The following is a 26,991-nucleotide window of genomic DNA, read 5'->3' on the forward strand; positions in this document are numbered from 1 at the left end:
ATATAACTGCTTCTGTCTATCCCAGCTCAGTTCTGTAGAACACAAAGAGAAAGCAGAGAAAAGTGACATTTGGCTCTCAGTACACTGTCTTCATTTTCATTTGTGTATCACATGACAATTCAAATATATTTCCTCAACCAGAAAGGTTTCTCTTATATTAGCCAGCCTGGGTACCCCCTTATAAAAGGAGACCTAACAGACCTTCAAAGAAATAGAAACCAGCAAATGACAAAGGTGCTAATACATCTGTTTTAGAAGTCCGTGTTTGTCTCTGGCTGGTTCTACCCTTGTTTTCATACTCTTCAAGATCCAGCAAGGGAAACAGCATCCCTTTGGGCAGATCCCTCCACCTCCCTCTTGAAATGAAGAAACACTCATTCCACACAGCCACGGGGCAGCTGAAAGACAGTAAATCAAAGTGTCCCAATGATGCATAGAATTGTTAAATTGCTTCAGGAGCAAGGAGAAAGTGAAGTACAAGAGGATGCTATTAAATAATCAACAGCAGCAGTAAGGGAACCAGGAAAACTGCAGCATGACTAAGACCAATCTTTTCTTGCACTAACAACAATTATCTTTCACATAAAATATGAGCTGAAGTCAGCATAACTTTTATGAACATGACCTGCTTCCTCTAGTGATATTCCTACATTTCCTGTGAACCTCTCCACAACTACAACAATTCTCACAAGACAAGACAAAGCACTCTTCACATAAGTGAGGATTTTTAGCTCTCCTGCAAATGCCATTTCACCCCTGCCCTTGACATTTGCTTACCTTTGTGGTCCACAGGGAATGTTAAACTGCAAAATGCAGCCTTGCAATACTACCATGCTTACTTCTATAATTCAAGTTGCTAAAAAGACATGCACATGTGTTGTTGCTGAGGGACATGGTTTAGTGCTGGACTTGGCAGTTCTGGGTTAATGGTTGGACTTTATGATACAGGTCTTTCCAAACCGAAATGATTCCAAAATCCTGTAACTGAACACAACTGCTAGAGCAATATGTCAGGTAACATGGCCCAAGAGTTTCCCCTATATCAGGACATCAACTATTTTAGAAAAAGCAGCTTCTTGCTCTGACTGCCTTCCTTTGAGTGCCATGCAGCACTTCTCTCAAGCCCTAGGACAGTCAGAAAATTGGCTATACACAAAGCCATTGGCAGTATCAAACTACTCATTTAAACAAAAGTCACTATTGTGTTACATGGCTAGTTTGATGGCATAAATTCCAACTCTAATCATCATCTCATGCTTCAAAAAGGCTACATCAGTTTCACCAGGGGATCCAAAAACAAACATCATACATTAACAGTCATGCCATGGCCTTGCAACAGAAAAATGGCCAAGCAGGACCTTGGAACACAAAGCAGATTGTAGTTGATGCAGAAAGGCACCTTTCAGACTGGAAGGCGAATGACAAGTTTGACTCAACCTGTAATAAATAAGGCGCCAGTGGAATTACTGCTGCAACAGAGGAGTACAGACAGCTATAAGACATTACCTGAAACGCTACACATAATTCTGGCCCATCCAGGGACGATTAATTCCAACTGCAACAGGGCAAAGAAAGCCCAAGCCTACACCCAGAGGAAAGGAGAGTCTACTGCTCAAAGAAAACCAGCAAGCCAAGACAAAATGCTTATAGCCTGCCAAAACAAAGCAGAGAAGAAAGTCTATCTCTCTCTTAAAAATGAGAGCAGAAGAGAAAAGCTATTTTAACTAACTGACAATATTATGATAAGTAAAAATGGTTACGAATTAGTCATGATTAATTTTGGTTTAAAGGCTGAATAATGTTCATAGACTCATTACTGGAATAAGACTCAGAAACTGCCTTCGGAGATCTCTTTTCCTTACAAGTTTAACTTGTAGCTTGCTAAATTTTTTTAAGTACCCTCTGCTTCTCTGCAAGAGCAGGAGTAGAATATGACTCGAGAGATGTCACCCAATTCTACACCACAAACATTTTTTAAAAAGTTTACAATCACTATTCTCAGTTTCCTATAAAACAGTGGAGCTCAACTCAAGTACTTTAAACGTGTTATATAAATTAACCCCCAAATTTTATTATAAAACAGCTCAAATCCCAGCCTGGCTTAGCTGCTGTGTCATCAGATTCAAGATCTGTTTGCTTCAGTATAAATACAATTTTAGCTTCATATTCTAAGAAGTCAGACATTCCACAGTACTAAAAAAGAACAGAATACCTGCTGAAAGTACATGCTGTTTTCCTTTCAGAAGTGTTTAAATAAAAGCTTACAAAGGCATTGTAACAGAAATTATAATACTGCTCACCTTAATAATTTATTATTAAGCTGACAAGACATTTTTGAAGCTCCAGTTCTTCAGACAAAGCAACAATTTCAAAAAAGTTGTATATTTTATTATTTTGATTTTTTTAAAGTCCTAAATGTGTAAAAAAGAAGCCTGAATACACAAAATGTCAAGTGGAAAAAACCCCCCATATTTCTTTTAATCTTCCACAGTTTATAAAATAAGTGAGTCTTATGTGATGTCATATGCAAGTCAATATTTATTAGCACCATCTAATTCCAAACACATTGGACATATTAAAAGAGGTGTTACTAAATGTTCTCTCAAAGTAAGGAGGTGGGTGAAGAACCCAGATGAGACAGATATTGGATGACAAGCTGGAACAAATTCTGCTGTCATTTTGATTCCTAAGGATTCTAATTACAACATTTAGTCAGCATCTTTGTCCCATTGTCACAGAGCTAAAAACAGTGCTACACTCCATTCACACAAAATCTCTGAAGAATACTTCTCTTCAGATCAGTAATGTTGCTGGGTAAGTAATCAGTCAACTGGTATTTTACATACCATGTTAGTATTAAAATAAAACACTTGAGAATCATTAAACATGCCAAAAATAGTCAAATCAAACATATCCTCCTCAGTACTTTGTCACCTTTCACTATATGGAAAGGTTGTCACGAAACCATAATATGCTTCCTCTGACACAAAGAAGACATGCAGTCATCTAAGTGTTTCTTGTGGGAAACTGCTTCACTGTTAGCATGGAAGGGACATGACAGCCTCTATAACCTGAGGAACCTACACTCAACTATTGTTCATTGCCACACAGCTGGTTCAGGATCTCTTCAGGCAAGCTCACTTGGGAGAGTTATCTGTTCCTTACCAGGGGAAGGTGCTGTACAAGGGTAAATCCTAGTCTCACCCAGCTTTGCCTTCTGCCTCATTGGGTCCCTCTGGCTGCTGCAGGCTGCAGAGATCACAGTCATCCTTAGACTGGCTATGAAAGAGCCTTTATACCCTTCTTCCATCCCTTCCACTGATAATCACATGGTGAGACACTATTGTCACGCAGGGCAGGGAAGGCCCAGTGTGTGAGAAGGATCAATTACTCTCTAGAGGAGCCTCCTTCACCAAGGTCAACTCAGGCAAGACCACTCACCAAGAGCACCTCCCTCCTTACTTGCCACAGGGGCTGGGCCTGCTGCTGTGCTTCTGTCTCTGCCACCCTCCAGTCCAGGTGAAAGCCATGGGGATAGTGCAGATGCAGAGCTGAGCAGGCCTGCTGCAGAGGCTCTCCCTTTCACAGGAGTTCTGTTAACAGCACATCCAAAGGATGGCTCAACCCTGCTTGCTCACTCCACAAAACTGCTCTTCTGCCCTCTGGCGAAGATGAACGTCCTACGCTCACACTATCACTAGATCCAACACAGAGGACACCATCTTTTGTGATAACAGCCTGCACTTGTTACAACAGGAAACATAAAATCCTAAGAATGCCTCCAAGGCAGACCTAAAGAGTGAAAATAACCAGAGAAGCCAGCTGCTTATTGTTCTGTAGTTTTCTGTTCCATCCCCGGCAGCCCCAAGGCTGTTTTAACTCACACAAACTGGATATGGTGTTTAAAGGACACAACACAAACAGGAGACAGCCAGAGCACAGCACTGTTCACCTCAGATCTGCATTGTCACTTTCACCATTTCCATCACTGAAAGCATCTACTATGACATCCAGCACTTCCTCTTCAGAGCCAAGGCAAAAATTAATGCTATCGGATATTTCTGTTGACCTGACTAGACACAAATAAAAAAATTACATGGAAAACTGGTAAAAAGAAAAAAACAAAAAACAAACAAACAAAAAAAAACCACCCCCCAAAAAAAAACCCCAAAACCCTCACAGCTCCCTCAACTAAACAGAAGCCCCAGACAAAACCTCAGCCTGAGCCAACTCCTCACTAGCCAAAGGAAACATATGCAAGCAAAGTACTTGCAAACCTGCTAAAACTGAATGAAAAATGCTAATCAACACAACACATGTCAGCAAGTGATTTGGTTGCTTCAAAAGCTATGACTTCTGTATAGGAAACTATCCAAGCCAAAATCCTGAAGCTCTATTTAAAGCCCGGTTAACTACTTCAGCTTTCTACAGCCTTGAAAAATTCTCCTGCTTTGTGAACTGTGAAATAGCATTCGCTGCACTATTCCAGGTGGACAGATTTTAATGACTTTCTTCCACGTGATTAAATCAGAAGACGAGGAATCAATCATTTGGGCTTGTACATTCTGCATATTTTTGTACAAATCTTCTCACCATTCTCTCTGCTCTCCCATCTACTACAAATTACACTCATGGCATGCTGAATGTGCAGTTTTTAGTGCCTGCTTAAATCCTCAGGAGTGAAATTGCAGATCACAAAACAGACACCCAGTATAGCAGGCAGATAGCACCCAGATCTAAAGAGAACAAGATATGAGCAGCCAAACATTCAGTTAAAGTTCTGAAAGAGGCAGGATTCACAAATGTTTACCATGGTGGATGAATGGGGCAAAGATAAGGAAAAAATACAACTCTTTAACTAGCTTGATATGAAACATATTGATTCAATTAACACAGTAACTGTTAACTCCACCAAGTAAACAGATGGTTGAAGAAAATCAAAGTTCAAATTATTGAAGAAAAAAACCCCAAGCAAATCACTTGTTTAAACTGAGTTATACATTGAGCTCATCACATAACTGATTCAGACATCTGAAATCAGGTCTCTGAGTTGAAACCTTTCCTTGTAACTGATGAATTTCAATAGTTACTTTATTTTTCTTACACTGATCTCCAACTCAGGTGTCTGCATCAAACAGATGTCTTAAAAGAGTAAGTTATGGGCATTTTTAAATATAAAAGTTACCCAATACTCCAAAACTGAAGTTAGTCATCATAAGACAAAATCCACAGCAGAGCTGTAAAAACAAAAGTTTCACTGGGATTTATATCAAACTACATTCTTCCCAGATTGTCACAGAGTAAAATATACAAGCCACAGCTCTCCAGAGAAACTGAAATGGATATGGCTCATGTGCAAACCAAATCATCCTAGCTCCTCCATGCTCTTAATGCACTGACATTAATTTGGATAGTCCAGAACACACTGTAACAAAATCTGGCACGCAGCCTTGACTTTTTAAGTACAGCAACAAATAATTTTATTAGCTGTACGTACAGACTACAGGGTATGATACTGCTGGTTAATTCAGTAACATTTTCACATGTGTTACATATACTCGTATCATCAATATAAACAGTATGATTATTATCATCATCAATTTGATTCATTTCCATAGGAGGTTCATTTGCTCCTTTTATGATATTAACTAATAGAAAGGTGGAAAAAATCTATTCAACAGAATTAAAATAAACAACACCATTCCAGAGGGAAAGAAATTCTCCTGTTCACTTCAAACAGCAACATCAAAAGAATGGCAAGAAACCAATTCAAACCCAGAAGTCCATGGTGAATTATTAATTCAACTGCAGGAAAATTCAACCACATTATTGGAAGTCACAAGCCTGGACGCATAACCAGAAGCAAAGTCAGCTATAGCTCAAGAAATAGTGCTTCAGGTTTCTCTTTTATTCCTACATCTGCTTTTGGGCTCCACGCCTCTCTTTGCTCTCAATGCCTGCTTTCTTGGCATCTTTGGTATTTGCAGTGTGCTCCCTCCTTCCCTGACCACTCCTGTCCAACATGGGCCCTGAGTTGTACTGCTGTTCTCTTCCAAAGGCACATGCTGCAGCAGCTCAGAGCAAGGAGAAAGCATCCCTGCTGCCCGCTCCTTTTCCATCAATATTGGGGGAACTTGCTGCTCAAGAGGATGGAGGCCAAATCTTTCCCACCTGTCAGTCAAGTTAATGACTCTCATAATGCACAGAAATTGAATTACCGTCATACGCAGACCAGAGACACCTCCCTAACACCAGCCAGGCTTCTCCTGCCAAGTTCAAGCAGCACAAACTCTTCAAATCTTTTTAGGTAAATCACTGCAGAAAGACAACAACTTATTCCAAATCCCTCTGAAATGGTAGCTGACATTTCCTAAAAGCATTCAGCCTGAGTCACAGTATTTGGAAAACTTGTGCCCAAGTGGCTGAAAGTAACAAAATTTAGGACCCTGTTTTGTGCTGCTTTAGTTCAGAGTGGATGTCTACAACAGCAGAGGGTTCAGCTTTCACCACTGGACAAAAAGGGCATCTCCTAAAGAATATTCTTTGTGCTTCTTTTTCACCTCTGTTCAAGGACTAATGTTTTTGGTATCACTAAGCCAACTGGAATGTGATGAAGTGGGAAAGCCTAGTACTCACTTCAGTCAATGAAAATGAAATGTAGGATGAAGTTTTACACTCTTGAGGAATATGGACTGAAAATAAACTATTCCCTTCCCATACACACCGTTAAGTTAGGTGCATTTCCTTTTGAAGCATTTAAAGAACAACGAACCCAAGCAGCAGTAAAACATAAGAACATACAACAGGTAAGCTTCATAATACTGGTTTTTCTACCATTTCTTTGCAAGCTTCTCACAAGCTATAACTAGACTACATTATTCACCAGTTTCTAACAACATGGAATATACAAATGCAAACCTGAAAAACTAAATAAAGTGTTTGACTAGCATTCATTGTTGTATTACAGCCTCCAAGGCATCAACAGTCTCAGTTTAGTTTGAAATCTTCACTTAAATAGAAGTTAAAATGTTTTAATCATTGTAAAACAATAAGAACTAATTTCTTTAGGAAAATAACTGAAGTACAATACTAAAAGTCAGACCAGACGCATCATTTGAGTCACTAACGCCAATCATGTTTTTAAACTGCTGCATTTAAATCTAATCTTCCCTGAGGCAGGCAGTAAATTGCAACTTAAAAACACTGTCAATTTTAGACAGCAAACATAACAGGTACGTAAAATCTTCCATGACATTTGTACTTACTTTATACTCCTATGATAAAAATATAGCACTCATAGTTGAATAACGTGACTGAGCAGATAAAACCCAGCATGCATGAAAATTGATACTTTTACTAAGTTTGTTTGCCAGTAAAAACAACTGTTACTTACTGCTATTTCTCTGCATGCAGACATGGAAATTCCAGTACCTTCTATCTGTTTTAAAGCGTAATCTTTATCATCTTTCCTGTGAAGAGAAAAAGAAGTTTGGTTTGCTTTTTTTTTTTTTTAATTGCACCATGAATTTAAAGTGAAGTCTTCAGTACCATTCAGAGATCAGTTTCTAATTAATACAATTATGAAATTAGGTATAAAATTATATATGAAATTATATATGAAATTTAATTATACAATTGGAAATTATGCATCTTATTTTCTTCTCATTTTTTACTAGTTAAATGTCTGGATATCGAGCTAAATGGTAAGCCAACCACAACACCTTGATAAGGTTAAAATATAAGTCTGCTCTTATTAGATTGAGTAAATAAAACTTTATTTTCTAAATGCAATAATTAACAGTTCTTCCATTTCTTCCTTCTCTTATTAAAAAGAAAACAAAGCAAACAATTACCACATACTAGAAATAAGCCTAGGCTTATTTATTGCACATAAATGTATTACTCTAAGACACAGTAAGTCTTACCCATATTTTAATAAATTCTTGATCAGCCTAGAACTAATGTCACATTAAAATACCTTTTCTTTCCCCTAGGTACCAAACTGCAAATGAAACTGCCAAGATTAATAAAAAAACTCCACCAGATATTAGATGTTCTGAAGAATCCAGAAGTGGATTCCAGTGGAAGCTGTCCCTGTCCCTGACAGGGGAGTTAGAACTAGATGACCCTAAAGGCCCCTTCCAATCCAAACCATTTTATGAGTCTATGAAAGTTTGCTCAGCTTCAAATGTACACACCACTTATAAAAACAATACCGTGACCTCCCTGTACTTCAACCTGTACCTTAGAGTCACTTATTGAAAATGCAAGCCTATTAGTAATTCCAGATACCAAAAGCAAAATCAGGAAGAGATACACTGCAGCAAAAGAAGGTACTGAATTCTTCTCATTCTTAGCCTCAAAGATTCAAAGCTTTTAAGAGATGGAGTGCTTGTCCTTCCCACTTCTGGGCAGACATCCACAGTATTCCTGGGGGGTATGACACTTAACAGCATTGCTTTAAATATTTGGAGCATTTTTATAGCCTCAAACCTCTAGGTTACATAAGAAGCCTTATTCATTTCTAATGACTCCATCTTTCACAGCTGTGAAGAGCCACCCTGAAAAAAATGAAATTCAACCATCCTTAAGGCAAATAAAACCAAGCTGTAGTTAAGGACTGGGAACAAATGCACTTGTTTCTTCCAGCTCTCACCATCTGTAAAACTTTGATTTACTTTATTCCTACCTAAAATACCCACTTTTCCCTATTCATGACCACCTAGGGAACAGAGAAAAAAAAGTGGGAAATTAATGGACAAAATCTGAACACAGATAATGAGGAGAAAGAACAAACAGCAAGCAGACAAGAGAAGGTTTCAGTAAGGGGCCAATTACATGGATGCAGTAAGAGAAAAGACAAGAAAATACACAGCATTTGACACACACAAAAAAAAAAAAAAAAAAAAAAAAAAGGCATTAAGAAGCTTCCATGTAATAAAACCCTAAAACTTGCCAGCCTGGAAGAGAAAAAGACAATGCTGAGCACAAACTCTTATGTGGCCAAGACAAGGTGTTACACAGTCTCCCAGAGTACATACCTCCACACAACTTAGACTAAAATAAGTTGCATGAAGCCCCAAACCAAGAAACCATTATGATACTAAGCATACAACTGAGCTGTGCAACTCATGATGTAAGAATATGACAGGGATCAAAAGCACAAAGAGATTTAAGATCAAATCACACAATTTGATATTTTGATGATCTTTGGTAATTTGATTTTAAGATTATATTAGCACAAACCCATGGTGGATAAGGTAGTTATGGACCTCTCCATGAGCAGCTTCTGAACGTAACCCCAAGCTGCTTTACAGCAGATATTTCAAATGCTGCAGATAGAAAAAGAAGGAAATTTTCACAGCTAAAAATTGTTTTATCCTCTACCTGCCTTAGCAAGCAATGGCTATCCAGCTGTCACTCAACAGAAATATGAAGCAGAAAGAATTGGACTATAGCTTATTTTCATTGCCCTACATGCTCATCTACTTCGTTTTGAGGTGTTTGGAGAGATCTCTATTTCAAAAGAAGCATTACCACAGAGCTTCTGTTACATGCATTGCCACTGATAGAACAGGGAGCAAAATGGGCCAGATTGAAGGTTCTTCGCATTGCCCTCTTGCTCATCTGCTTAGATTTCAAGGTATTTGAAGGACAAGTCAGTGTTAACATGTGGTACTACCATAAATCTAGTGATATTACAACAGTGAAGCCTGCCATACACTTAAGATGGTACAACTATTTTTAATTGGTCAAATTTTTGCCAAATTAAATCTGGACTAAAATTTTCCATACCAGATGGCATACCTTCTCCGGAAATTTTTAGGGGAAAAAACCCTCAGCTGTTTCCTAGAACAAAACTGGAAGAACACTCTTTTAGCTGTGTATGTTAACTCTTCCACAATCCGGGCTTCAATGCTGAAATTTGACAGGCTGGCTTAAAGAATACAGCATTTGGTCTCCTCAAAGTAATGAATGAAATCTCTGAAAATTAATCTTCTCACATTAAAGACCATTTTAAGAGCTGAAACCAAGAGCTTCAAAGCCCAATCTTGCTCTGCCCTCACAGTGACCCAGGGCTGTGGGGAATGAACTGTTCCATTGCTTTGCTCTGCCCAGGTGCTGCATGTGGGAACTCGGACTAAGTCGCCTCTGCTGGGTCCTCAGCCTACCCACGCAGCCTAGAAAAATAGAAGCATGGCAAAAACAAGGAAAATAAGTTTAGGGATAAAGCATTTTTTTAGCACCCACGATACACCCTACTCCAGAATGAGATAAAAAATAACCAAAGACTTCTAAAACTTAAATTCTCTTAATTGTGCCGGCACAGTTGAGATACAAAGTAATAAACCAATTCCTAACCCACTACTAACATGTTCTACGCTGAGGCTGCTAAAATACCATGATTACCAAATACACAACTACCAGCTTTTCCATTTACAGAAGTAGGAATATCCTACTTTCACCTTTAAGTGAAGTAATATTTTCATTGAAAAACCTAATGTAATGCTTTGGGAGCCAAGGCAATTGGGGGAATACTTTTTAAAGGGAGTGGTAAGCAGGAGTGCCAAACTCTATTAGCAAGCTTGTTTTACAAAACTTAATAAAATATTTTGCCAATAGTCTGTTTAGAATCATAATGCAGCCCAAGGCTTCTCCATGATTTTGGACATGGGCAATTTCCGTCTCTGAAAATAAGGAGATGTTTGAAGATAAAGAGACATTCAAAGACAAAACAGAAGAAAAAGAATGGAAAGCAATCCTGTTTATAAGCATCTTCCACAGTCAACTTTGAGTAACCAAATGGGCCACCTAGCAGGCTGCATTTTAAGGTCACAGTAAGACTCAATTCAACTAAATTTCTTCCTTCTAACAGAGAGCTCATGTTGGGAAAATCTGTTCTCTTCCCCTGCTGCCTGGAATTTAAACATTAAGTAATTTCAGCAGCTCCTACCAGTAAGCACCTACCAGTACGTTTAGAGAAGCTGGTCAATCTGCAAAAACTTATTTTCATACCGATTTATTCGTACTTTCCTGCACTTAAGTATTCTTAGGTATCTTCAACTCTGTGGTGCTCCCCAATAGTAACATGTGGCATGAAAGCAGCAAGAATAAGAAAACTCACTTTGTACACTGCTGCTAACAACAACAAAACTTATTGCAGTCATGATCAAACTACATAACCTTGTGGAAAATCCTCAGAGGGACAACACTAACATGAGAGGTGCCAACTTGGAAAAAATGGTTACCCTCAATACCACTTTGAGCAGACTTTAATGACAACAGCAAAAAAAAAAAACCTACTAAATTACCCTAAGAAAGTATAAAAGGTGTTGCTCTTACAGTTTGAGCAAACTAAATCAAAAAGTTGCCATCTTTAAGAGTTTCAAGTTTTTATTATAATGCTGCTTCTTAACATTGTCATTTTCAACATTCTATTGAATTTGGAAGTACAACGGCATCATAAGTAATATTTGGCCTCTGGGGGGAAACAAAACCCTAATCTGTGCACAAGTAAAAGAAAGGAGGCCTATTACACAAAAGGCAGATTAAAAAAAAAAAGTTATTTCATCTTACATACCAAAAATGTTGTAGAATTGTATTGACACAACATTACAATATATCCTTTATTCAGATCATCAGAACAATTCAAAATTCATCTGAGTAATAAATATAGCAGAATAAAGTACCAAAGTCTTTAAATCAGTGATGATCATTCTATATTTATTTTACAGTTAAAAATCTCAAATTCAAAATTAACCGGTCACAATGTATAATTAGGTTTATCTATAAAGAAGAAGATGCAAAATCTGACTGCAGTTAAACATGTGAGGGAAACAGACACTTAAGTTTTCAATTACCAAAGGGAACTATAAATGCAGTATCTCTTCTACAGAAAACTAAGGAATCTCTTAACTGTTTATGCCTCTTATTCCCTAAAAATATAAAAAACCTGATAATGAAAGGTAAGCCTACTAATAAAATGTGTAGTTTTTTTTTAATTCTACATGTTAAATTATGAAAATCAAACACAACAGCAAAGTGTAACATTTAGGAGACTTGGCATTTTCATTTTGTGGCATCATTCCCTGTCTCTTCTCCCAAGTCACAAAAGTGATAATTTTTGGATTTATTTTTCAATAAATTAGAATCACTCTAGTCATACAAGAGATCCAATGAAATCTACAGGAAGTAATAATTCAGTTCTTGCAAACTATAAATGCACAAACGCAGATTTTGAAACTGAAAGATTTAATACTTTGATACTAAATGCCCATGATACAACCACAGCAAACATTTAAATACAAACCATAAGAACACATAATTTTCTAGAAAACACAGCAAGACGAGGACAGACTTGGTATCTATTCAAATGATGACTTACGAGAATAGAATTATCTGTTTCCCACAGATATTATCAACACCACATTCGTGCACTAAATCTTGCCAGAATAAGTTATTTACACTAGGAATTCTAATTGTTTTGCATTTTGTACCTATTAACTACCAACCCAGTGTGTTGGAGAGCCAAGGGGCAAAGGACACAAGAGGCTTAGGATCTCAGTGCCTTCTTGGCATCTGTTTTCACATCACAGCACACTTTCACAACTACACATTCCCAACACTAGTGGCACAGTTCTGCTGAAAGGAAGTAGATGAAAACCAAATTAGGGACAATGTCAACAAACTGGACACACTCAAGTCTGGGTGACCAGGTGGGCTGCATTTAAGGGTACTTAACAGCGCTGGCAAATGTCATTGCAAAGCCACTCTGCTCTCTGCAAAAGGTCACAGTGCACACCGGCAGATTCCTGATCATTGGAAAAAGGCAAATATCACAACCCTCTTTGAGAAGGGCAAAAAGGTTCAGTGATATTATAGGCCAACCAGTCGAATCTCAAGTCTATGAAAAAGTTATGCAGCAAACCCTCCTTGGAAGCTTTAAGGAAAGCAAATGACTAGGAACAACTAGCAAGGATTTTCCAGAGATAAACTGTGTCTCATCAACCTGAGTGTCCCATACAATGAGACAACAGTGAAAAAGAACTGGATGTTACCTTGACCTTAGCAAAGCTTGTGACATGATCTCATCATATATGCAGGGCCAAATGAGACAGCCTGGACAGCAAGCAGCTGCATGGGGCTGAGCTGCTGAGGTTAATCCTCAACAAGTATGTAAACTGCCTTTAAAACTGAAGAATGCAGTAAAATTTAAATTTACTAAGGGTCATTGTCACAGCAGCTGAGAATGAGAAAAGTTTCAAATTTTAAAGACATTTGAATGTATGGAACCCAGCAGTTACCACTGCATACATTTCAATGTACAATGCTGAACTGGTATAACTCTGCAGAATGAGATAGAACAGTTCTGTGAAGACAGAGGCTAACAGTCAAGTAGCAAAAAATATGTGCATCAGTAGAAAATAAATTGTACAGGAAAAAAAAGGATACTAGCTACTGGGTACAACAGCTGAGAAATCACACTATAAGCACCTGACTTCCGAGAAACACATTTAGGTCAAAACTTTTGTCAAGCTAATGAGCACACACAGTAAGTCTCATCACTGACCCTGTACCTTCAGGTAATCCTAAAATAAAAGAACAAAATCCTATAAATAATTCTCTCAAAAATATCTGAGCTAACAATGATGCAATGACAACCACTTCATATTCTTGTAATTTATTTTAACAAAACCTGCTGGTTTTCATATATCAACATGTTTTTCAATTATGCTGACAAAAAGAACTGAAAAATACCAAGAAGTTTTGCACAATGGCTTGCTTTGAGTCAATGAGTTGCTGCTGAAACAACCCCTTTTTCATACACACAGACACTCCTGTCCTTCGTGCTAGAGCCCAGGCACTCCTTTTCTGATGGAGAGGAGCTCGTTCAGGGCTTGTTCTGACCTTACTCAGAAAGGTATTTCCAGATTTTCCTCTGGTACACTTTCTGCCACATTAATACTTATAATAATTGAAGTGGCCTGCTGAGTGCTCAGATGAACACCAGACTTACCTAAAAACAAAAAGAAGTCATAGCAGAAGTACAGTAGTTCCTATCCACATTTAAGATGGCATTAGATTATCTTCTAACCATTACTTTTTTTCCCCAAATCAGCCGGATGCAGTGTATTTCACATTTGCTAGCTAAGTGCAGCACCCCCTGCAGAAGTAATTATGATCACTGGAAAAATTCACCATAGCTAAAGCCACATATTTTTCAAAACACGGAAACAATATAAACTAAAATTATGTTCTTCTCTTATAGAGGTTTATTTTGAAAGTTATTTTACTTTTACTGATACTCCATGCATATTATGAATACAAATTTCCAATATTTGATTGTTCTACAAATACTTAATTTTACAAGAGCCACTCACGGGTTTTCTCTAGTGAGCACATTTCAGCTAAACTGGCTAAAATAAGTTGGACAAAACCAAATCAGAAGATAAATATTAGCTCAAATTACTGCTTCTTCATTTGACTGAACTTAAGCATTTTGAAAAATGCAGTAGTTCTATAACATGCATTAAACCTACAGGAAATAGGTTAACATTATCTTTTCTATTACAAACTATGTGCCACACAACTAAAGCATGACTACTTTTAAAAGTTCAGATTTATTCAAGCCCGAAGTATTTAAATGTATTTACAACCAGCTTAAAGTTTATCCCATCATAAATTCTAGTTTGTTCTTTTCAAGGGAGAAATCTGCCAAAAAGGAGATAAAATCCCAGATTTTGTCATGAAAGCCTCTTATATATTAATATATGAGAAAGAATTATGAATAATACAACTGAGACAGAAAATCTGTGACTCTGAACTATTTTTTTAAGCATTTCAGCCAAAAAGAGTAGTTTACAACTCTTCTCTCCTCTACAAAGTTACCTGCAAAGAGAACATGAAAATAAAGGAAGATCTCTTTCCAGGAAGAGAAGGGAATAAAGTGCAGCTGGTACTAGTTAATCAGTAGATGAGAATAAATTCAGTTCATCAAGTAATGACTTCTTACATATTTGTCCTTGCCACTAAAAGCAGCATCTTCCACCCATTCTAATACTGATGCCAGTATCAGGACCTCTTTAAAGTGTCACACACTCAAGAGTGCTCACTCCCAAAGGGGAGATTTCGGACTGCTTCCCCATTTATACACAAACACACTCAAGAGTGGTCACTCCCAAAGGGGAGATTTCGGACTGCTTTCCTATTTATACACAAATACATGTTATTTACTTCTTCAACTTCAAATGTGAGATACACAAAAATATATGAATAAAAATGCATAGAAGCATGTTAAAAAAACCAAAAACCAATAAAAAAAAAGTGGTGATCAACAGTCTAGAGTCTGCTAGGCCTGAATGAAGCCTCTAAACAATACAGCACTCCTGTAAAACTTGCACATTGCAAACTCAGAAAAATTGACAGAAACTTCATATTTCATTTTAATTACCCTGCTGTTCTCTCCTTTCAATTCTTTTTTTCCAGAGATGTAACAACAATATATACCTTAACGCTAGGTAGTGAATATCTTGCAAGTTTGCTGGTAAGTTCTACCTGAATTAAAAACTTAAGGTCTAGCAGAAAGATCATATTAAAAATGTAAACATTAAACAATCTAGCAGAAGGAAAAAAAATTAAACTTCTCTCTAAGGCAAAATTTCAATAAATTTTGCATGGTAATGGTTGGGTTTCTTCCCCTTTCGAAGACATGTACATGATGCACAGAAAAAAGCAGAGGCAAAAGACAGCACATGCAAAAGCAGGGAAAAAAAGACAGTTTGTGCTCTTGATTGTTGCTATTAGCCCCCTGCTGTCCCCCTCACCCATATAGCTTATCCTGAAAGTAATGCTTCAGAATGAGTCTTCTTACACTTGAATATGCAATTTTTAGACTATGTGCTTTAAAAAAAGCAAAAAGAAAAACCTTTACAAAAGGACAGAAGTATATAAAGTGCACAGTTCATCACTGAAGCTGGTTTCATGGACTTGGATCTGATTTTACAAGATGTCATGCGAAAATAAAAGCCCATATTACTCACCACAATGCAAACACAAAGAAATTAGTCCAGGGGAAAATGCATTAACAGAACTGAATTTATTAAAGGTCTAGCTAAGGCATCAATATTTTTTCCATTCCCAAAATACTTAGGAGGACATGGCAAGATCGCTGGGCCAGAACAGCATCATTATATTTTAGATAGCAAGGCTCATGCTAAGAATACTTTCTACTTCAAAATAAATCCTCCAATAGTCAGAGCTTTTAGTGAGTGAAGAAAAAGTAATTTCCTAAGCTGGAGGAAAAACCATCAACAGCAAGGGCCAATAAACACAAGGGCTTCTGAGATGGCTGATGTGGTAAATGGCAATTACTGATTCCTTTTTCCTTTTGTTCTTAGATTTTTTTTAATTAACAACTTTTGCCACAACATGTAGTTTGGCAGGAAGTTCAAAGCAACCAAGTAAATTCAATGATGCACTGTACATGTGGTTCTTCAGATCTAAGAATTTGCTGCTGTCAAAAGGAAAGTGTTTTCTCAACATCTCTGCTTTGCTGCTCCCAGCCAAAAAAATTCCCTTCCTTTATGCCAGCTCTGATCTGTGCCACATTCCTGCATTTTCCTAAGAGTTAGCTACTTCTAAAAAAGAAGTTAACCAATGTTAAGTAAGTTAACTAACATGAGTTAGCTAATTCTGTCCATTTACAGTAGGGTACAAGGAATATCAAAACCAGAACTAACAAAGTATGTGGTAAGAGCAAAAGACTGCAAAGGTATGAGTAGAGAAGGGAGGTGGAGAAGGAGGAAAAAAAGCAAGATACCACTTGCTTCACACCCTGCTTTCTAGTGGTAAGACTGCAAGAAGAATGGTTGTCCATAAATCAAAAAACAGAAAAAAAGACAAAAACAACCCAAATAAAGCCCATCTTGCCCATAGGCCTGCAACTAGCACCAGCACAAAATTTCCACAGAGCAGAGAATCCCTGGGATTTGGTTATCTTTTCCTCTCTTCATACACGAAGCTGTAACTTGACAGCCAGCCTAAAACCTAGGTTTTAAACCCACACAATTATGAAGATCATTCCTATGAGATTAGCTGATGGGCAGCAGACCCCCGCTCCAGACTCGAAGCTCCACCGTGGTGCTTTACTAAAGGTCATGGCAGTCCTACCAGTACTTTTAGAGGAAACAAAACAACATGTGACCATACAAATTATCTCTAAAGGAAAAGATTGCTGTAATTCATCTGCACTTTCCTTCTCTTCTCAGGTTGCTCTTAAGTCACCTCAGTATTTGTACCACTTCAGAAACTAGAAGCTGCATAAAGAGCGCACAGCATTTCAAAGCATCAACAACAAACTGGGCTAAAGCACAGGTGTACACTCCAGAAAACCATAATTTCATTGGGTAATTTCTATTTTTGGTCCATTTTTCTTCAGTAGTCAAATCTATGACATTACTTGGTTTACCCAGAAGAAGCAACATATTTGTTGCTTTAAAAAAAGCCTAACAGTCAAAAACTTACTACTGCAGGAGCTACAAGTCCACAGATTATATTTGCTTATTTATTTGCCCTTAAGGGAATTCTCTTTCAGAAATGTATCCAGTCACTGAACAACTGTTTCTTCTCAATGACACTCAAGATTTTAGAGACTTTGACTGTCCCTTGCTCTCACAGACAAAAAAATCCTTGTCCATGGGAATGACTGAAGTTTTCACACACTACTGCTCCACATTTCTGAGTAATGCTGTTGGTTCTGTGATGAAGGGATTAGAAGCACCTACAATACTGAAAATAAGACTTACAGCAACAATGGCACTGTGCTTTGTGCTCCATTCCACTGCTAGCAAGTTCTGTGATTCTCTCCGCTTTTTAGCAATTGTTTGCATTGAACTGGCAGTTTCATGAAAATGTCATTATAAATTTCACAATTGTTTTCTTAAATGATAATTAATTTGTGTGTGTGTAAAAAAATGACCTTTTTCCCAAATAAATAGCTCCACATCAAGTAAAACGTGTTATTGGAAGATTGTGATACTCAGGGTAAAGGCATCATGATCATTCCTTGCCTTCAGTATCCCAAGTAACAACACTCATCAGCAAAGCTTCTCCCCAATTATTTATGGCAAGTGATTTCCAAACAAAACTTCTGAGCAGCACAGATTCCTGGGAGATACCACTAATGACTTCTCACCATTATTTCACATCTCTAACTTCTGCATCCAGAGACGGACCATCTCTAAATTCAGCTCTAGTCTCTGGTAGGAAGCTTAACAAGATGCCTTTTGAAAATATAGTTAATATTACATTAACTGCATTGTCTTTAGTCTGTATATTAATTCTACTGATGCATTTTAATAGACTTATAAAGTGCTGAATGTGTTTTGCAAGACCCTTCTCTCCATCTCAGCACCTATCATGGGTCCACTATCTCTGCTTTTGGGTCACCTAACCAATTAGTAGTTTCCACTTTTCCAGAAAGTCCTTTCAAAATCTCATTTCACCACTGCCCCTTTCCAGTCTTTCATAACTGGGACTATTTAAAGCACAGGGTTATACTTTCTGGTTAGAAACTTGCTCCTTCTGATGTGCAAAGATATCTCACCTTGACAACTGTCTGCACTCCATGAATACCTAAGTTTGAGACAGATCCTTCAATCACTGTCTTCACAGCTAATCCTTTAAGTTATTTCATAATGTCTACATTCACTTAGCTCCTATTTCTTTATTCATCCTCCACAGAAGACTTAATTTTTCAAAGAACATATCCTCATTCCCAAGGGCTTCCTTTATTCTACTATTTCAGCATGTCACATTTTTTTAATTGATAGGTTTAGAATACCTACTCACCCTCAGTCACTGAGAGCCCAGCAAAACTTCAAAAACTGTTCCCAGTAGCTTGCAACTCTTCACTATCTTAGCTTTGAGAGGCCATCTCCTCCCACCACCACCCCTCATATTTTCTTTTTTAACTGAAGTGGTACTTCAAGCAGATTTTTTTTTTTAACCCTGTATAGATTTGGCATACGCCAGGAGCAAAGAACAGCCCATTTTTGTCACAGACAGTCCTCAGTAGTATTGGTTTGCATCTAATCTTACCCTACTGTAGACCAGGTCCCAAACTGATCCCCCCTCTGTGCATGCCCTATCTGTTTCACTAAGTTACTACTCACTACCATGAAGATTTGTCTTGGCATTTCTTCCCACCCAGAAGCACCCACCTAAATTAAATGAGGCTTAACAAGCCGCTCCTTGCTGTATTCTCTGCTTTGCAGCCTCACTGATCCAACACAGCACTGGCAAACAAGTCAGGCAGATGTAAATGCAGCCCTAATGATATTGTTCCCCCGCCCTTACACTCTACCCACAGACCTTTCCGTGTTGCAATAGCTGGTCTTTTTTTAATGTCTTTTGGTATCTGACACTCATCTGGCAGAGTCACATAAGCTTCCAGTTGGGCTTTCATACAATGGAACTAACATAACAGTGAATGGCACTGTTAGCACATTTAATTGCGAGGGGTTGTTTTGTTCAACCCTGCTTAAATAGGATTGATGTTCACCCAAAAAGAAATGAGAGATTTTGAAAGCCAAGCTGTTCAAGTACAAAAAGTTAGATAAGATTCAAATTACAGTCAGGGACAAGTTTGCTGCCTTTCTGTCTTCAAGTCCCCCCAGGTAAAGCTTGCTCCAGTTGCTTTGATTAAGCTCCATACCTTGCATAGAAGTTTTGTGAGAAAACACAGTTGATGAAACCTGACTTTCCAAGGCTTCATTGTGGGATTATCCAGTTATCTGAATACAAATTGTAATTGGAAGTACATCTGAAGCTAGGGCTTCCCAGTCACAGGGTAAGGCTATGCCTCTCACCAAAAATGTATCTTGGCCAGAAATACAAAGTGGAATCAAGAGCTTTCTGCAATTCAGATCCTTTTATATTTCAAGTTCTCAGCTGCACTTATTTTTCACACAGACAGTAATGAATTGAGTCTTCATTTTTAGAGCAACTCTCAAGTGTCCTTTATTCAAATGTCAACATCTTGTATGCAAGGTGTTACAAGCACACAGCAGAGCTTTCCCAGAAAAACAGGCAGATTGTTTCAGTGACCTTTAGCTGTGTTCTTGCCTGCTCACAAAACGTGTATTTTTTCAAGGATAATTTTAATTTTTGATGTTTAGGCTAGCATCTGTAGTTGAGAAAATCATTATGCTCTCTTGAACATTTTGTCCTTTAAAAAGTATCTGCAGCTTTAATCATAGCTCATACAGTTCTTTTCCTGCAAATTCTAAACTGACTGCACAATATGCTTTGCCATACTACCACTTAACACTCAAGGTTGTTAAGAAGCTGTTGAATAGAAACTGTTTTCTGAACAGCAGTATCTTTTTGCTTGAGTATCACACATAATTTTACAAGCACTCTTTGGCATCCAAATATTCTTATGATTAAGTCAGTCTTTCACTAGGATATAAAAAAAAAAAATTAAAACCCATGCAATAGGGCAACATCAGTAGAATCCTCTGTTAAAAAAAAAAAAAAGCAGACTATTAAAAGGTATATCCAGCACCTTTCCTATATAAGCTGCTAAGGACTTCATATGCTTCTGTATAAAATTCTATATATTTATTGATAAAATCACAGAATGGTTTGTGTTGGAAGGGATCTTAAAGATCATCTAATGACTTCCAAATTCAAGCAGCTATCTCTCAAATGGGAAGCCTCAACACAGAAGTTAGCAATTCATTCCCAAATAGCCTAACAAAAAATTGTAACTATGAATAAAGCTAGGGCTGTAATCCCTAATGTGCTATTATAGGGCTTGACAAGGTCTCAGAAACCATTTGTTGAGCCTTGGAGGAGACAAGAGAGAACAGCAGGCTAGCCAGGCAGAACACAAAACCCTCCTGAATGGTTATCAGCCTGCATGTAGCAGCAACACGCAGCATTACTTGCCAAGCTCACAAAGAAAAGATGGGGGACGGTGGGGGGAGAGGAGCATGAAGGTACAGCACCGGGAGGATGAAGCCTGAAACTGAAACTTTATTCACATCCACTCACAAAACACAGGCTCTTCTACTCAAGATTGCTTTACAGTAGGAGGCTACCAGAAAGAAAAGCAAGCCTTTTGTTAGCAGCAGTGTTCTCTGACAACCTGCACCTCCTGTACAATCAGCACCCCCAAAAACTAACCCCTGCTCTCCAATGGAAAATCGCACGCATGTGACAGCCATTCCATGCCCCAACTATTTACATATATTACTGTAATTTGAAAGTCCAGAATCAAACTACATGGAGACATTTGGTGGATTTTTTTTTTGTGTTTTGCAACAAAACTTTCACAGCCTCTTCTCTGTACTTGTCATAAGCTTCAGGTAGAAATGAAATACCAACTCACCTTTGATGCAGGGTATGAAAATAAATCAACACTTCTGTGACAAGATAACAAAAGATCACACCAAATAAGGTCCAAAGGCCACAGCAGGACTCTCTCAACCACACGACCTTAAAAACCTATAAAGCCTGGAGCCATGTAACCAGGTGAGAAGGGAAGGAAGAAGATGGAAGACAGTTAAAAGAGTGGCTGACCAGAAAAATGTAAGAGCACAAGACTTTATGCAATATGGCATGCCTACCTCATTATGTAGATACAGTTTAATTAGGAACTTTGTAACTACTACAGTGAAGGATCCAAAAGAGACTCAGGGCATATATTTTAAGAAGATAATACCACATATTACATACATAAATAAAGTTTGTGGCATTTAGAAATTCCACACCATTGTTGACAGGAGTCAGAAGCCAAAGGCTTGCATGCCAGCTCTGCGGTTCTCACCACCTGCCTGCAATCTCCACCAACTGCTTTGGGTCTAAACAGTTGAAATCAACACACAAACATTCAGCCAAAAACAACAACAACAAAATCACCACTAAGAGAAGACAAGAGTTGTCTGGAAATTTATAGTGAAAACTAACAGCATGAGGTTCATTATATAACTCCTGTAAAGGCTCCATACCAAACTAATCAGGAAGCGTCAAGTCCAGCCCCACTGTTTCACTTCTCACTCACCAAGTAAAATTTTAACTCATTACCTCTACTTGTGGCACTCCCAAACTCTATGTAATGTGGGAAATTAATTTGTAGATAATTCTCAAAGCCAAGAAATGCTCATAATGTATTATAATTAGAAAATAGTTAGTAATAGCGTAAATTATAACATCTCACTCTTTGCATGAGACTAAGAATAGAATAAAAGTTTTTAAAACGCCTCTCAGTTACCCCACCTATAAGTCAAAAGGAAGCTTAATCCGACATGTACCTCTCAGTAAATATCAGTTTGATATAGACCTTGATGAAGTAAGTGATTACTTATCCACTGTAACTCAATCAATACACCCTCACAAACACAGACAAACTGGAACTAATCTGCTAACCACCTTAGGAACAGCCAGAAAGTGGCTTAGTGTTTAAAAAAAAAACCAAAAAAAACCAAAAAACAAAAAAAAAACACCAAAAAAAACCACCACCAAAACTCAGAATTCCTGAAGCAAGCAAAAGCAGGCTCTTCTGCATCAATTCCAGAGCTTGGCCTGATATCTAAGCAAGCATCTTAACTTGTACAGTTGCAACAGTCAGAACACGTTACAACGGTCAGAAGTGACTGGTTTTGACAACATTACAGAACAGACACTACGCTGTTATCTTTACCCTTTGACAATGGGTAATGCAGTTTATCTACACTACAATAAAATATTTTATGTTCTCCAAAAACATTCCAGGTCATCCATCTTCAAATGCTGTGAAACAAGAATAGCACAAGAATCTTGCACGTTACCCAGTCCATTCATTATTTTATATAACTTAAACAGTTCTGCCTTCTCTATTTTCCAAGATAAAGATTCCTCATCTCTTCAGTTTCTCTTTATACAAAAGTTTCTGAGAGAGAATCAAAATTCTTGCAATATCCTTTTAATTGGTAGGTAGAAACTATGACATACCGCCTTAGAGATTATGCAACCCAATAACTTACTGGACATCTACTAGATTTCCACCATTCTGCTTCTTTTACAACTCATACAGACCTTCAAGGGGAGAAAAAAGTAGATAATATTTGACTGCTTGAAGCATGAAAGATGTATTTTCATGCCAATTACAATGTGTCAGTAGGTTCAAATCAAAAAAATGTTCCCCCACCTACAGCAACATTTCCAACACAGAACTCTAAATGCTGAAATTAGGAAAAAAAAAAAGTCTAACTCCACTTGTGTTTGGGACCAACATCACTTCTCACAGTTCCTGACAACAATTAGGACAGCACCAGTTTGCTTAAGTGTTGGTTTCCCACCTTCGGTGTCACCACTCAAAGCTCTTAGGAAAGCTTTCAATAAAGCCCTAGGAGACATTTTTACAGTTCAAGACCCTCAAATATTTAATTTTTTTGCTGTTGTAATTAAAAAGTTAGATACTGCCTAACAGGGATATTCAGTAGTTTCTTATTCTCATCCAAACCACATCCAATAAACAGGAAAAATTAGTATTTGGAAACACACCAAATTACCACTGAAACAGTCAGTCTTCCTCCATAGAATAGGCTTCTCTCTCAGATTTCTGACTATAGCTGTACCATAAAAAGGGAGAGCCAAGAAAGCAGTGCAAGACCAAACCCAGTAAGCTCAGGACCACCGCTGGGACATTACCACATGCTCAGCACATGGTGCCAGTCCCAGGAAGGGCTGCACCTCGTGTGCTGCACAAGCTGAGCAGCCAGGCTTGCACAAGAGACCCCAGTGTCCTGCCACCTCAGCCTGCCGGTGACTGGCACTCAGCTCCTAGGGAGCTGCAGAGAAATAAAGTAAAAACAGTAGATCTGCATGTCAGTTCAGCAAACAAAAACTGCTGCCATATTTTCCAAGTCCAGCATAAGTCAAATAGGTAGATTTTATAGCTGGGTTCAGCAGTGTTCCTGAGTGAGCACCCAAATGGCACATAAGGCAACTGATATGCAAGAAATAACTGACATTGTCTGGTCCCCCCCAAAAAAAGTAAACTACCCTACAAATACTAGAGATGAGCAACAGCCTCTTTACCTGAAGACTGATTCTCAACATTCCATGCCTGTGTTCCCTTCCCATTAGAGTAAAATGCTTCTTTGTACACCTTTCTGGTATAAAAATAAAGCCCATCAATTCACAGATTTTGCTCTAAGCAGGTTTTAGAGCCCACTGCAGGTACTGCATAGATGAAAAAGATACCATAATTCAATAAAAAGCCAGGAAGATTCAACCACATAGACAGACCACAAACTTAAAATAGAATAGATTAAAATAAAAACTCCAGAATACCATTTTGCTTCAGGCAGTGCATCAGATAGGGCTCAATTTTGATGCCTGACATTGTCACTGAGCTGATTTTGTGTTCAGTTGGGTCAAGTTTGGCAGTTAATATGTGAGAAACGTCCATGGAGCTCTATCTGGTGATCCTCTGAGATGGACCAGTAGAGACCCCAAGCCTCACCTTGTGGCAGAGGGCACCGCAGGGCTGGATTGGCTTTTATCTTGGAGCAAGGCATGAAAGAAACCCTGGTTACACTCCCATCTGGTCACCAGCACACATACTACAGGACATCTCTCCTGCATTAGAAAGATTTTCATTCCATCAAGATTCCTGAAAGACTGTCCTCCAATATATTCCTGTGTAGTTCAAGTGATGCAACTAACTTCCTAGGACTAGGATACAGAGCTGCTATCTAGTTTTCAATTGCCTTACAGCGCCTCAGAGACAGCTGTAAAACCTGGAAAGCAGTAAAATTTAAAAAAATGGAGGCAAAGACTGCAGTTGTACTACAGACACTGCTCCTAGTATTCTTGAACTGGGTTTTATCACCAAAGTCCTTAGAAGATATATTTGCACAAACTGAACTACTAAAATTTAGTTATTTTTTGTGATCCTTCTACCTCTTAGTCATCCATAGTAAAAAATTTCATTTAAGAAAAAGCTGAACCAATACTGTTAACAAAATATTCGCAGTCCTGCAGGCCACTCTTCAAAGTACTCTAAAAATTACCAAGATTTGTGTTATTTAAATTAAGAATTAGACTCATGTAGCAAAGTTTAAAGAATGCTTGTAATTTTAAGGGAAATATAAAAAAAAAGTTTGAGTTCTATAGACTATAGAAACAACTAAAAAAATGATTGATCCATCACTACTTAGCATTTGGGGAATACTAAAACAATGCAAGAGTACTTTTTGAATATATGCATGTACTAATAAACAAATACTGAACTCGGTTGCAGGTATGCCCCAGGACATAACATCCATTCATCTATTACTACAGCTTCAGGAACATTAAATGTTATCACTAAATGTTATTAATTGCTTCTTTGCTTTAACTGATTCCCTCTGGATAAAAGGATGTAAACAAAACCTCCAACTTTAATCCTAATTCCACCCTTGTAATTTAAGATCACATATGTACAAATGTATCACAAGCTACAAAACCATCTATGGATGCTTCTATTTCACATGTTTTTGTGACCATGCAAGGGCAATTACACAGGGTATTTAAAAGAAGTTTTCAGAAATCAGAAAGGCAAATGGGAAGTGTTACAGAAAGGGATGGGAAACAAGGCACTAAATGAACAACAAAGCAAAGAAAAAAGGAGGCAATATATATTGCTTATCTTTTTTTTTCCCCCAAATTTTAATCAAATACCATACCTTGATTTCCTCACTCATCAACAAGAGTGAAGATTTAAAAACATATACATCCTACTGTAAAACCACCTTCGAGCAACTAACCATTTTTAAAGCAAATAATTCAATTTTTTCCTGAAATTTCTCAGAACAGCACTACCACCAGCATTTTTAAACACTCTCTCCCAAACAACATCAAGCAGACCGATGATTTCACCAGAAATGCTTCAGTAGTATGATATGCTGAATTCCCTACACCTTGCTGCAGTCCAACATGCTGAACAGCTGCAAAGCTGCCTGACATAAACATCAGAAACGTAGCCATATCTTTCAGTACCTCGACTTAGTTTTCATATTACAGATCTTGGTATGGGCACAGAAACCAGGGCTGGCTATATCAGCAGCGTTGGTACCTGCATATAAGGAGACTTGAGGCAACAGCCCATCACACTTACAACTGGCTTTTCTTTCCTCTTGCCCTCCCAGAATAGAAAGTAAAAATTCTTATCTTGCCCAAATTCTATGAACGGCTGGAAGGATCTAAATATAAAAGTTCTGCAAAAAAAAAAGCAGTTGCCTGACTCCTACCATCAAACAAAATTCAGGCTGAAGTAACTGTGCTGTAATTAGTATCAGCATATTTAAGACAGAGACGAGACAACACAAGATGCAACCATTTTCATTACCTCTAGGCAATAGCCAGAGCATTTTCTTCTAGAACCAAAAGCTTATGTAAACATAACCAGATCGTATTTTGGCCATGACTGACCACTGCCTGCTTTAAAAGTTTATTTATCCAATGTAAAAATAATAGCCAGAACTTTAAAATGCACCTTATCTGAATGACAGGATACAGAGCACCACTGCAGTGAGACTTTAAGAGAAAGACTAGATGCAATTCAAAATTTAGGACCTGCTACAGGAACACCCCGTGCCTCTCCCGTTTCTCCTCTCCCTGCTTCCTATTGTTCCACTGTTCAGCAAGTGATGCCATGTCACGGAAGAGGGAAACCTAAATGACATTTTCGTTAGGTCTTTCTTCAAAATGTTTATGCCAATAAATTAATTTACTCAGGTCTGTAACAAGAACTGGTCATACACAAAAGGTGGTTTAAAGCATTCTAAAGCCCCAAAAGCACGAGCAGACTTTAGCTTCTGAAGCAGCCAGCAAGACGACCCAAAATGGTGACTACAAGTAATAAATCATATTTTTAAAAAAGGCATTGTTAAAAACAACAACAACAACAGTTCTATGAAGCCGATGATCAGGCTGAACAGTATAAGCGGCCACTGATTTACT

At 38.0% G+C, this 26,991-nt stretch overlaps 1 protein-coding gene across 4 annotated transcripts in view; it reads right to left on the minus strand.

The window, feature by feature from the left end:
- The window catches only part of CDK8 (cyclin dependent kinase 8), a 69,082-nt gene that overhangs the window by 41,283 nt on the left and 808 nt on the right, over positions 1 to 26,991 (minus strand). For all 4 annotated transcript variants that reach the window (XM_012569824.5, XM_012569823.5, XM_002191830.6 and 1 more), the window contains exon 2: positions 7,394 to 7,469. In XM_012569824.5, the coding sequence (XP_012425278.1) occupies positions 7,394 to 7,469 (76 nt within the window). The remainder of the gene's footprint in view (positions 1 to 7,393; positions 7,470 to 26,991) is intronic.

The sequence above is a fragment of the Taeniopygia guttata genome, chromosome 1 (genome assembly GCF_048771995.1).
Source record: "Taeniopygia guttata chromosome 1, bTaeGut7.mat, whole genome shotgun sequence".
NCBI classification, from domain to species: Eukaryota; Metazoa; Chordata; class Aves; order Passeriformes; family Estrildidae; genus Taeniopygia; species Taeniopygia guttata.